The following is a 14,708-nucleotide window of genomic DNA, read 5'->3' as shown; positions in this document are numbered from 1 at the left end:
AGGTCCATTGGAGGAGCGTCGTTGCGGACCTATGTTCCTCAAGGAATCAAGAAGCCTAAACTAAACAACATACAGTGCCTGGTATTCCTAAATGGTCATCCATCTGGTACTGCTACCGGAAGTGGTGACAAGGCAAATTAGTTTCTTCGCTTTTTTTCTCTCACGCCTATATCTCCCCTGTGCATGTACTCTTTTTTCTATGTTTTTTCTGATCGTTCTTTTTTATTTAATAATCATTGAAAAGTTTTTCAGTCTTATTTTAATTAAGAATTATTGAAATTTGTTTGATTTTTTTTTTAAAGAATTATTGTAAAACACCTTTGCACTCTTTGTTTATTTTTAAAAAAAGTTATTGAAAACACTTTAAAATCTTTTAAAACTATTTTGGGAATATTATGTATTGGATATGTTTTTTATTTATGAGGTTTGATATTTTGCTATTTTGATTTAAATAATTTCATTTGTTATTTTGATTTAATTAATTACATTTTTTATACTTTTATAAGCATATTTATTATATAAATTCAAATAAGAAATATTTTTAAAATAAAAGTATTTTTAAAATTTCATAAATGTATTTCTTATAGAATCTCAAAAAGTGCAAATAAAGACTAATTGTGTTATTTTTATCTGCATAATTTTGTTAATTTTTATTGTATATTTTTCAATAATCTCCTTTTCTTTTATTTTATTTCAATAAATCACTTCACAATAAAAATACTGAAGAACAATAAAAGTGAAGGAACTGATTTACCTTGTCACCGCTTCCAGTAGCAGCCACGGTGGAAGTTAGGAAGTCCATTAGCTGACTAACCCCCGAAAATTTTGGAACTGTTGACTTTATATTGAATTCCTAGTTGAAACCACTACACAATAATTTCCTCCACTCTTTATCTGTGCTTGAATCTAAACGTAAATTCCATGAACTAAACTTCTTTCTTAGAATTGCACGCCTGTGGAACTCTTCTGTTTTCCTGCTTTCAACTGGTCGTCCAATGTGAATAAGTTGTTGATAAGTAATCCAATTTACCAAACTACTACTACTAAAAATTACTACGATATTGTTACATTAACTACCATACATTCATTAATCCTTATCCTCAAGTACCCCCCCCCCAGGACTTGATAAATGGTGACTCCTTTGTACAAAAAAAAAAAAAAAATTATGAGATGGTGTTAATTTGTGAATTAACATTATGCATTTGTCTTCAAAAGAAAAAACAATCAATAAAAATGTTTTATCTGTAGACTAACATTTTACATTGTTGATTAGATAATTGCATTTTAATTTGCGTATCAACACCTATTGAAGATTTGTGATGTGAACTATCAATCACAAATAAAAAAAAAAAATTTATACATCGTTAGTCATCATTCCAGAATCAGAAAATGTATTTCTTTCACTCATTGAGCATAGTTGTGAAACAGTTGAAAAAAAAATAACCCCCATCCCACACACCAATTTTTCAATTTTGACCCTTAAGCAGCCCTTTTTTCCGAATGAAAACAGATTATAAAGTTTTCCACATGTCTGAATATCCTATATACCAAATTTCACGTTTGTAGGTCACACACACACACACACATTCTCACTCTTCTAGATATAGATTTTGGCTTTTCCCTTTTTTATTGTCCATTAGATTGAAATATTTCAATTTTCCTTGTATATATAGATATATATAGATATATTATGATTAGAAAAATGTGAGCATGAAAAGTAATATTGTTAAGCTTAAACATGGAAAAGTAAAGGACTAGTTGTTAAAACTGGAAAATAAAAAAAAAGATATTCTAGTAAAAAATATAATAAAAATTTATAACTTAAAATATTGTAGCATTAAAAATTAATTATATCATGTTTTAATTTGAATTAAAAAAAAAAATTCCTGGATGCTGCAATATTTTAAGTTATAAATTTATTATATTTTTTACTAGAATATCTTTTCTTTTCCAGTTTTAACAACTAATCCTTTACTTTTTCATGTTTAAGCTTAACCATATTACTTTTCATGCTCACATTTTTCTATTATAACCCATGATTTTTCCAGGCTTTCAATAAATTCACTTGTTCTTTGTTTAATTTCAGTCATATTTTTTGCCCCCATAAACACATGTAATAACATTCGTCTGCTTTCAATAAAATCCCCCTCCCAATTATCTCCCCTTCATGCTTTCATTCTCTCTGTTACATTTGTTACTTCTCTTTTCGAATTGCTAGCCACAGTAGTCGCTGTAGCAACATGGTTGCTATGGAAACCAGTCATAAAAAACGTCGCTCACCTCCTTACATATTTTTACGATTTTGAACATCAGAAAATTCATCATAACTTTTGTTTTATTGAACGAAAACTGAAAAAATCTTTTTCACAATATAGCCGAGGTGATCTATAAACTGTAATAATTGTTTTAAATTTGGTTGAAACAATGAGTGAGTGGTGAAGCTTTAAATGACTAAAACTGCCACTTAACCACATATTCAAACACAGTGGTTGAATGATATATATATATATATATATATATATATATATATATATATATATATATATATATAGGATTGATATGTAGTTTGCTTGAAGCATTGTGTGGGATAGGTATGTAGTAGAGATTTAGAAGGCTGTCACAATGCGAGGAGTGAAATATAGTCGCTGTTGGTAAGAGAAGACGAGAACAAGTGGCGATTTACAAGTGCGACAATATCCATTATTGGTGGGCGTAACAGATCGATTCAAAGCATTCTTTGAATCGATCTGTTATGCCCACCATTTGAAAAGGGAATTTTTTCTGAAATTAATAATGGATATTGTCGCAGACATAACAAGTAAGACATTTTGCCAATACAACTGAATAAATGTATGTATATATAAAATATATGTATGTACTTATTGATTTGTAAATTGCCACTTGTTCTCGTCTTCTCTTACCAACAATGACTATATTTCATTTCTCGCATTGTGGCAGCCTTCTAAATCTCTACTACATATATATATATATATATATATATATATATATATAAAATGCATATACAAAAGTTAATCATTTATTTCGATGAAATGTCATTTTTCTAACAAGTTTTTTTCTCAAAATACCTTCACCTCACAAATTATGCATAAAATTTTACTTATGTGTAAAAAGTGTTCTAAGAATTAATTTATTGGATTCTTTTTCAGAACTCTTAATTGATGAATGCAGAAGGAAGATACTTTGTAACTTTAACTATTCGAGGAGCAAAAATTAATGAAGTATGGGACAAATTTCAAAAGAATATTCATAAGTGTGCAAAGTGAACAGACTTAAAGTTGGTTTATTGACTAAAAGCAAAAAGATTTTTAACGATTAAAAATCTTTGATTATTTTGAATACAAACAAAATCTTGATAGTCAAATACAGTTGTTGCCCTTAAACTTTAATATAGTACCTATTTACTATGCCTCCCCACGGGACAAAGTTAGACACCAGGGTCGTTTTTTAACGTGGAGAAAAGGTACAAAAATAAAAAAAATTGTCTCAGTCGTGAAGGATTGATCCTCCACCGAAAGAGAACAAGAAATGGAAGTGCAGCATCTTTAATATAGTAAAAACAAAAAACAAACAAAAAACATGCCAGTTCTTGGACTCTGCCTTGCTCACTATAAAAATTTTCTAAGTAAAGAAAAAAAAAAAAAACGATCCATATAGGTAATTTTGGGAATATAACATCTTTGTTCCATGGTGTGTATGTACATAAACATTTGCTTGTATTTTCTGTACTGATGTTAGATCAAATTCTAAATAAGAAGCTTAAAGTTTTAGAAAAATGTTTGCTTGTAAAGTGCGATGTAAACAAGGGAAATAACTCATTTCTCCGAAATTGGCCCAAATTTTTGAAAAAGTTTTCAGAAATTAATTATCTCCCCTGCTATTATGCACGCTATTCAGTTTAGTATGTAAGCAAAACTTGCAAATATCTCTATCGTTTTCTTTAATAATTCATTTTCTACCTTATCGTAATTTTTTTTTGATATTTTCATTACTGCGATATGACAAGTAGATTGCATTGGTTTTACTTGAAATTCAATGTTTTGATTTTTGCTATTATAATGAAGAAGCTTACATTTAATTAAAGATTTTTACCTCCATGAAAAATAGTCACTTACCATTTTGTTTTGACTGTATACGTCTGCCCCAGCATCAACCAACATTTTTAAAGGACCCAAATGCTTATCTTTCAGGGCAAGTAAATGGAGGGCTGTGTCCCCTTCCGGGGTTTCTTGCTTCAATAAAGAATCTAGTAAACCTGAAAAAAGAAAGAAAAAAATCCATAAACTAAATTTCAAAGCTGCCATTAAACTAGTTTTAGTTAAAAATCAATCCCCTTTTTTTTTTTTCATTAAATTTTTTTTTAAATTTGATATATATATATATATATATATATATATATATATATATATATTTTTTTTACTCCAGTTTACTCCAAACAAGGCACAGTGCCATTTGGATGCAAGAACCAAATCTATAGGGACACTATGTAGAAAGTCGAGCAGTGTGATGTCTGTTCACATTACACTGTACCGACATGCAGAAGTTAAAGTCAGGGAAGCAGAAAACTGGGAGGGAATTCCAAAGTCTAGAAGTTCAAAAGAAGAAACGACTGAAGTAGAAGGCTTTCCAGCATCTAGAGATCGCTAATAGGGATGAGATTTTGCTGTTTGTTGGGAGTTTTTCATCGAGGGGTACAAGTGCTTTGAGGTCGTCAAAATACATTTCATTAAAATACTTGTAAATAGGCACAGGGATGCAACATTTCAGCAATGGGATACACACACACACACACACACACACATTCTAAAAGTAATGCCTCCTATTTTTTAATTCACTTGAATGGATCAAATGGGATTGTAAATTGCATTGTTATGACTGAACATGCATTCATGACCTCTGTTGTAGATATTGACAGTGCGAGACTCTAAAAAAAGCAACCAGTCATGGATGCGTGTAAGAAACAGAAATGCGTTATTGAATTCCTGGTAAAAGTGCCCCCAGAATGATTGTGACTATGTAGAAAAATAAACTCTGAAGCACAACGGGTTGCTCATTTTAATGGCAGCACTCTCATGTTTGTAACCCTTTAACTTTTGGGGTTATAAAAAAAAAAAAAAATAGGAAGGTTTACTTTTGGAATGCCTTCTTGTATATATGTATATGTGTATATACAAGTCGTAATCTATAATGATAAGTAGTATGATTGTACATCCCAAAATTTGTACTAGAATTATCCGTGGCATAACAGATAAAATACTTGGAAAAATTCAGTTGTAAGTGACACTCTACTGAAGATTGAAGGTTCAATCTTTAGTGTGGACAATACGAAGAATACGCAATGGCTGATGTTCGAAATTCTGTGCAGTTGGCGTTCTGTAGATGTTCAGCATGAATGGAAACGTTCTGATATTATTCTAGCTCTTTTGTTAAAACTGCAAAAGTATTTATCGAAGCTAGCAGGGACGTTCAGTGTAGCCCGATCATAAAGTACGCTTAAATATATTTTAATTCTAACAGATTTCGTATATAATATTATGGAGTTAATGTTCCATAGATTTTTATTTATTATAAAGTTGCGATTTCAAAATTTAAAAAAAAAAAAATATCCATATGACATGGGTGCATCAGTTTGAATCGAAATACAAACCGAAACCAAAACTGATGAAGGATACTTGGTAAAATTATTTATAAAAACTAGATTACTGGAGTGCCATCAGCTATAATCGAAACTGAAGTCTATGAAAAATTCTTGATAAAATTATTTATAACAGGAAAAGGAAGTCCATAACAATTAAACGACAGTCACTCGGATGTAAGTGTGACACACAAAATAAATAACACACGCTATCCTATTTATATAGATAACCGATTTTCATCTAAAAATTCAGAAACTTTTGTGTTAGGAACAATGAGATAAACAGGGAAATTCTTTGCAGTTTTAGAAGGATTGAAGCTCATAGAAATAACTTAGATATTAATATGTCCGTTGATGTATGTGAGGGGAAACCATTGTAATCTGGTACATGCATAAATGAATGTGTGGCCTATTGGTATTGTTTCCCTCTTATTCATCTATTCTTCATTGGAATGATAAATAAAAGATGAAGAAACATCTGCATTCCTCACAGATGAAAACCGAAAGAGGTTAATGACAATCAGATTTTGACAACCAGCCACTTTTGGTAGCTTCTCCATCAATTCCAACAACCCTTCCAGCTGAAATAAAGCGTACCAATTAAGATATCTCCCAAATGGAAAGAATGGCCTTTAAAATACTATAAAGGAACTACTTTCAGAATTGGTGAACATCAAACCTTACCAATAATGATAACAGGTGAATCCTTGTAAGCATACACTGATCCAGATGCAAAACCCATAGCAGCTCACAATTCAGCAGTAATTCCTATATATTGGCAAGAAAAAGTACTTGCACACTTTGAAAAGGATGTTGCACTTGGAATACTTGAAAAAGTTGGCCCCAATCCACCATGGTAGTCCAGAATGATGGTAACTGCCAAATCAGAGGGCACACTGGGGAAAGAGTATTGGGCATATGTACGCAGTATGGTGTATGGATGTGAAGTGAAACCTGACGCTAGTGTGGATTCAGGACGTGTGTTGCATGGAGAGAAACGATGTTCTGGATGTGTAATGAGAATCTTGAAGACAAACTGAGATCTTATGACGTCAGAGAAAAGATTAAATCTCAACGATATAGGGAAATATGTTCAGAACAGGAGACTTTGATGGTATGGCCACGCTAAAAGAATGGATGAGAGTGCTTAAGTTAGTAGATGTAGAAAAGTTGAGGTAACAGGCTGAGTTTACATGGGAAAATCAAGACAAACATGGAAGGAAATAATAGACTGGAGAGTGAAATGAAGACTTGACTAAAGATAAATTAGTTTGAAAGTTAATTTCAAAAAGACATCCAACATATCAGCATGTAAGAATAACGAGTTAAAGTCAGCTAACGTACTTCCTAACTTCCGGCTTAGTGCTACTGGAAACAGTGGCAATGAAAATCAGTTCCTTTGCATTTTTCTTTCACGCCTATATCTTTCCTTTTATTATGTTTTTCCGATCTTTCTTTCTTTTTTTTTTTGTTTAATTTAATAATCATTGAAATTATATTAATTAAGAATTATTGAAATTAGTTTCTTGTATTTTAAACAATTATTGGAAACATTTTAAAACCTTTTAATACTATTTTGGGAATAGTATGTATTGGATACATTTTTTTTTTTTTAATGTTCAAAATTTTATTTTAATTTCAATAATTTCATTTATTTTGATTTCAATAGGTTCATTTTTATACTTTCATAAACATATATTTATCATATAAATTCAAATAAAAATACTTATTTTTAAAATTAAAAAAGTTATTTCTATAAATTTCATAAGCATACATTTCTTATAAAATTTCCAAAAAAATAACAACTTTATTTTGTTATTAAAAGTGTCAATAAAGACTAATTGTATTATTTTTTTTTTAATGATATATTTTCTTTTTTATTTCGATAAAATGCTTCACAATAAAAGGAACTGATTAGCCTTGTCACCACTTCCAGAAGAGCTACACTGGAAGTTAGGAAGTACATTAGCTGACTATAACCTAAAGACCTGGCTAAAGTTAGGTTAGTTTGGAAATCAATTTCAAAAGGCCATCTAACATATACCAACATATAAGAATAACGTTTTTTTTTTTTATGCGGTACCTGTACAGTTTAATCAAAACATTTAAAAAAATAAAAATATCGAAAAAAAAAAAAAAAAAAAAAAAAAAAAAAGGTTATATTGTACATATCCATTTTGGACTGAAGATCTCTGAAAAATTTTTTTTTTACTTAATTTGATCGAGTAGTGTTTTTTTACAGCGCAAAAACACGTTTTTATGACAGCACGCTGAAGATAGCCATCTTTGAATTTTTTTAAACACACCACAGAGAGACAACTCAGTTTAAAGTGCTGACACTCCCTCCCCATCTTTAATACTAGCTTTTCTTCCTAAAAATCGAAACATGACTACTTTTTGTTTGGTATCATAACAAATTGTTTTTTGGTTGTAAAAAAAACAAAAAAACTACTTAATCAAATTAAGTGAAATTTTTTTCCAGAGATCTTCAGTCCAAACTGGATATTACAATATAAACTTTTTTTTCGATATTTTCATTTTTTTAATGTCTTGATTAAACTGTACAAGTACCTTTTATGCTTATATGTATTAAAAAAAAATTGGTCCTTGTTTATATTGATATTTTAAACAAACACATTTCAGGTGAAAACATTACGTATTTACATGTCATAGTAAAATTAGCATTAATTCCAAATATTACAAGAAATGATCCAACAGAAAAATAATTACAAATTAAAATAGAATTTATTGAATTATCAAGTTTTATCGTAAGTTTTAATGTAGAACCAAATCAGTATGAGATACAAGGGAGATAACTCTTGACTTAAATTGACAAATTAAAATGTCCATTTCTAAACCAATGCATTTCAGAAGGTAATTGTGGCTGATTTTTTTGTTAAAAACACATTTAGTACATCTTCTACTGGGTCATTTTTTTTTTTTTTTTGTTAATTTGGAAATTTATACTAATTTCGCCACAACACATAAGTACATAATGTTTCACCTGAAATGGGTTGGTTTAAAAGATCACCAATATAAACAAGCACCAAAAAATCTGTGAAAAAATATATTAAATGTATTAAAATAAAATACGCATCAAATGCGCTTGAAAGCCAAATCACAACGTAATATTAGGAAAATAAACAAATATTTTACTTGTTTGAAATTTATAACAAATATATTTCGGAGCTATTAAATGTAATTTGATCACTAATTCTTAAGAAAAAAAAAAAAGAAAAAAAATGATTGACAGGATAAAATTAAATCACGTAAAGAATGCATCATTTACCTGGCGTCTTTTTGGCAAAATTTAAAATCGTTTTTAATAAATTGACATGGCGTGAGTGCGACCGTGTATCTTGGCCAACTGTGGCGCAGACGGTGAGAAATGGAGTGATGCCAGATTTGTTTTTGATGTTTAAATTCGGTTGCAATACTTCTAGGAGATCAGAGAATTTTTCCAGAGATACAGGATTGTTTTTTATTACGGCTCTCACACAGAGCAGCACTCGATGCAAGGCAGAATCTCCAGTGCTGCCGTGAAGTACGTTGATGTTATAGCCGCTAGAAGACATCCATTTCACAACATTTATTTTACCTGAAAAGATAACAAAATTCAAATTGAGACAAATTGACTTTGTAATTATTAAACGCCATCAGTTTTATCAATGATATACTTACGTATCATACAAAAATTAGTATCCTCACCAAAAATCAAGAAAAATTGTCAAGTAGAATCTTAATTGTATTTATTTGCTTCCCCACCAAAGCAAATTAGGCACAAGGCCGTTTTTAATGTGGGGTAAAAACCAGCTCCCCTAAAAGTAGGCAAAAAGGGGGCACTCTGGTTACCAAAAATAATAATTGTCCCAGTATAGAGGGTTTCCCCTCCATTGACTGGTACAAATAATCTTAAGTGCAGCATCTGCAGAACAGATACTACACTTTGATCTTGGCCCAAAGGCCAAGAACAACAGGAAAAAGGCAAGAAAAACAAGCCGAGCATGTGGGGGGGCCCCCTTCATAAATGAAAAATTTACTTTCACCATGACTAATGTTTATGCAAATTTTTTTTAAAAATCCAAGGCATGGTTACTGAGAAAAGTGCGAACAAATGAATGGATGACCAATTTAAGGGCAATTTTATCCTATAATTCCCCTTAGGGAAGCAACTAAAGTCATCCCCGAAAATCTGTTCTGGCAAAAATTTACTTTCACCTTGACTAACGTTTGTGCAAAATTTCCAAAAATCCAAGGCGTGGCAATTGAGAAAAATGCAAACAAACGAACTGATGAATGGGAGTGAATTACTAGGTCCAATCCCTCCTTTGTCAGGGGACCAATAAAAATCAGTTTTCATATTTTGTCGATCCGCCATTCATTATTAAATGGTTAAATAATATACTGACTTATCTTCTCCTGATTTACAGGTATTTGGGGTACTTGTACAGTTTAATCAAAACATTAAAAAATGGAAATATCGAAAAAAAAAAAAAAGTTTATATTGTACATATCCATTATAGAATGAAGTTCTCTGGAAAAAAAAAAAAAAAGTTCACTTAATTTCATCTAGTAGTTTTTTTTGTTTTTTTTTTGTTTTTTTTTTTTACAGCGAAAAAGCAATTTGTTATGATACCGAGTAAAAGGTTCGATTTTTAGGAAGAAAAGCTAGTATTAAAGATGAAGAGGGAGTGTCGGTGCTTTAAACTGAGTTATCTCCCCTTGGCATGTTCAAAAAATTCAAAGATAGCTACCTTAAACGTACTGTCATAAAAACGTGTTTTTCCGCTGTAATAAAAAAAAATACCCGATCAAATTAAGTGAAATTTTTTTTTTTTTTTTTTTTTTTTTTTTTTTTTGGAGATCTTCAGTCCAAAACAGATTTGTACAATATAACCTTTTTTCAATATTTTCAGTTTTTAATGTCTTCATTAAACTGTACAAGTACCGGTATTTGCGTTCTTATCAAATGGCAGAATGACAAAATATGATAAAACTAATTTTTATTTTTAATTAAAATTCTACTAGATAATTTTTTAACCTATGAATAAAATTCTACATTGTACAATATATAACATTATCCAATACAATGGTTTTTGATAAACAGTTTCTATAAAAAAAAAAAAAAAAAAAAAAAAAAAAAAAAAAAAAAAAAAAATCGCTCCTAAATGTATTTATTTATTTCGTTTGGTTTATAAATATAAATACATCCAGAAATTTGTCAAATAATGAGGAACTAGCATGGATAAATTTAAAATAAGATGAATAAAAATCAGTACTTACTTAAGATGGCTGCCCAATGAATTAAAGGATATCGATATCCAGGGTTGACATCAAAAATTGCACTATTTTTCTTCCAACCTTTTTCCTATTAAAATAAAATGGGAAGCATTTTTAAAATATTGCTTACAATTAACTTCTTTTTTAAACAAACCAAGATATTTTTGGATTTCAAAATATAATCTAACAAATTGCAAAACAGCAATAAATTAAAAGATTTCTATAAAGTTTTTTGGTTCTTGTCAAGAATTCTCCCAATATAAAAATTTTTTTTAAATGTGTACAATGTATGTACCCATAACAAAACAAAAATTCATATTCCAAAAATCATATAAATAGATCAAGTAATTTTATTTTTATAAAGAAAATCATTTTTAAGTGATTAATGGGAATTTGTAGGCATTACAACATAAATCTTCCAAGTTTTATATATTGAGTTATCTCCCTTTGTTTCTGGAGATAGTTTTCAAAATGGCAAACCACACAGTTGTTCCTAGGTTACTCATCAAATTTAATTTTCTTATTTAAAAATAAAACTACTGGATCAATTTTATGTGATTTTTGGAATATGATATTTTTTTGTTTTGTCACGAGTGCATATATGATACAGATTTTTTCTTTCTTTTTTTATTTTTTTAATCTGGATAAGAACCAGTTTTTCATACAAACCTTTCTATAATAATCCATAACTGCTAATAACTCTTTAAATGAAGCCGATTCCAAGAAATTATCAATATCATCATTGCAGTTGAGAAGAGCGAGGAGGAGCGGACTGTGCTCATCTGTGCAGACTGTTGAACAAAATGGTGGACACTTCACTTGAAATCTTTTATCTTGACTGAAAAAGATGATTATATAAATCTTGACCAAGTATTAAAACAAATTACCTAATAAATTTCAAAATATCATAAGTGTAAAATTGTTAAACCGGATAAATGAAATAAAAATATAAATTAAAATTAGATCTAGCTCATGGAATATTCATATAGTGAATTTTATCTATTTATTTCTATCTATTTTTTGTTTTTTTTGTTTTGTTTTGTTGCAGACCATCTACTAGTTGGCCAACTGTGTACAAATCCAAACAGTGATAGGAGCCTTCCATTTATATATATATATATATATATATATATATAAAAGCGAAAATGTGTGTGTGCATTTTTTTCTATATGTCTGCCAAAGGCGTTTTTCCCCTGCTGCTTCTTGGCTTGCTCGCTCATTCTTATAACTTTTTATATGCTACCTAGATTATAATATGTACGAATTATGAAATGGGCTGGTGTGTATCTTTTATTTGTGTGACTTTTATGTGCTATTTTTAAATATTTTTTACTCTCTGCATGTTTCTTTGGCTTTGTCGTATATAAGCGAAACTGAATCCGTAGCAAAGCACTCGTGCATCGGACGTCCAGGAAGCAACAAAGTTTGATCCATGCAGCCAAATTCGTCATATCAGACAAACGACACTCCCCTTTAAATGGGGAGCTGGTTTTCCCAAACATCTTGGAGGAAGTAAACAACATACGCAGAAACTGGCTTGCAGCCAAAGTTAAGTGCGTTTCATTCCCTATGGCGTGATGGTTGACCTCATTTAATTGACGCACCTGTCACATCACTTTAATTGTTTGACTTTTTAATCATTTCATTTCACACATTTTCAGTTCTCTGCCAGCGTAGCATAACGGTAAGTGATCAGCCTTTTGACTTCAAGGGCTCGGGTTCAAGCTTACCTACCTACCAAAACTTTTTTTTTTCTTTTACACCTCCAAACACTCGGGCAACGCCGGGTACCCCTGCTAGTCATGTCTAAAAGTGACACAATGTTCAATGAGCGAAATCAGAGATGCGCCGGTATACAACTTATGCTCTCTGTCGATCCAAATTATAACAACAGGACCATTGCCAGCACTCTCAAAATGCAAGTCCGGGGAACAATTTTATCGCCCCCCCCCCCATAATACACACACACACACACACACACACACACACACACACACACACACACACACACGTGGGGGCATTCCAAAAGTAATGCCTCCTATTTTTTATTTTATTTTATTCTACCAGAATGGATCAGAGGTGATTGAAAATTGCATTTTCATGAAGACTTATGCATTCGTGACCTGAAAGTTTAATTTCTCTGTTGCAGATCTTGACAGTATGAATAAAAGAAAGCAACTCCTGAATTGAATTCCTGGCAAAGGTCTATTGAGAATGATGGTAACTATGTAGAAAAATTACTTCTCAAGCATAAAAGGTTGCTCGTTTTAATGGTATTGCTTCCATCTTCATAGCTCTTTAAATTTTTGAATCAAAAAAAAAATAAAAATAAAAAAATAAAAGGAGGCTTTACTTTTGGAACAACCCTTGCATATATAATTTATATATACATATATATTTCTATAATATGTGTGTATGTGTGAGTCTGATTCATGATAAAATCATAAGATACATAAATGTATAACTCTCTATGAAGCATGTAGTTTGTTTGGGGTTAAGGATAAAAGGAGAGGAATATTCTCACTATTCACATCTTTAATATTTTGTATAAATACATTAAATTTGAGCCCACAGTTTTTTTAACAATACAAAAATAAAATTGTTAAACATGTTCAAACAATCTAAAGCACTTGAGGTTTGCTCAGTAAAAAAAAAAAATGGCAACTAATTCTATTTTTGTTAACCTCCTCCCTTAAAAAAATCTACTATATTTTCACCAAGGTAATAGTATGTATATATATACCAGCAGCATTCACCCTATATATATGTTGAATTGACTTCCCCTAAAAGAGGAAGTTTCACGGGAATATCAAGTTCACAAGCCGGCCCCAGTTGCCTGTATATCCCGCTCAAGGGAGATGACGATGTTCGTTTTTTGCAATTATTATTATATTTTAGAAAACATTGTTACATTAAATGAAGTAGTTGAAAAAATTATTTCATAAATGTGTAATATTTATTTCTTATAAACGTTAACTTTTTTTTATGTGAAATATTCTTAAACATTTTTTTTTTGCAGAAAAGTATCATTCTTACGCCAAACTTCTTATAATAAATACTAATACTACAAATAATTTGTCTAAGAATGTGGAAGATGTTTTTTCTTCATCCAAAAATAGTTATAAAAACAATTTCAAATGTTAAGGAACTCACATTAGGACGGGTGGCTCCTCAGACACAGCACCCATAGAGGCAGTTTCAGCTGGAATTTCTGGCTCAGGCCTGAAAGAATATAGAGAAAATAGATTTTTATAAGGAGTTTTGTGTCAAAATTATAAGACAACAGAAACTAATACGATTTCTACTTTGACCATTCTGTTAAAACTGAATGCAATCACAAAAATATCATTGCATAAATTTAAAATGATATTTTTACCTTTATATAAAAAAGAAATTGGTCAGTCTTCAAATTGAAAAATACATTTCAAATGAAAATAAAAATGTAATGCAAAAATAGAATCTTGTATCAATTATTTTGGTGCTTATTCGTTATAATTGGATATCTAAATAAAAAATGATTACGTAATTATGTGTCATGTAAAAATTTCAAAAGGTAATCTGAGTAGAAAAATAATTACAAGAAAAAAATAAAATTTATTGAATAATAAAAATTGTGGAGGGGGGAATATCCTATTACATCCAATTCTGTATGACAAACTGACTTATTTCCCTTGTTTTCAGTTAACTACTGTGACTTCAAAACCGAGAATATACAATAATAGCAATGTTTGTTATTTTTTTGTAAAAAATAGTTCAAACAGATCTATTCCACATA

At 30.2% G+C, this 14,708-nt stretch overlaps 1 protein-coding gene across 2 annotated transcripts in view; it reads right to left on the bottom strand.

Moving 5' to 3' along the window:
* Positions 1-14,708, bottom strand: part of LOC145293236 (uncharacterized) — a 165,823-nt gene that overhangs the window by 18,777 nt on the left and 132,338 nt on the right. For both annotated transcript variants that reach the window (XM_080139804.1, XM_080139803.1), the window contains exons 6-10: positions 14,087-14,155; positions 11,603-11,771; positions 10,937-11,021; positions 8,943-9,251; positions 4,134-4,273 (exon numbers count right to left, since the gene is read on the bottom strand). In XM_080139804.1, the coding sequence (XP_079995930.1) occupies positions 4,134-4,273; positions 8,943-9,251; positions 10,937-11,021; positions 11,603-11,771; positions 14,087-14,155 (772 nt within the window). The remainder of the gene's footprint in view (positions 1-4,133; positions 4,274-8,942; positions 9,252-10,936; positions 11,022-11,602; positions 11,772-14,086; positions 14,156-14,708) is intronic.

This window comes from Euprymna scolopes, chromosome 14 (genome assembly GCF_053919585.1).
Source record: "Euprymna scolopes isolate OS-2025 chromosome 14, ASM5391958v1, whole genome shotgun sequence".
In the NCBI taxonomy this organism is placed as follows: Eukaryota; Metazoa; Mollusca; class Cephalopoda; order Sepiida; family Sepiolidae; genus Euprymna; species Euprymna scolopes.
Note: the sequence above shows the minus strand (reverse complement) of the source record. Positions and strands in the feature narration are given on the sequence as shown.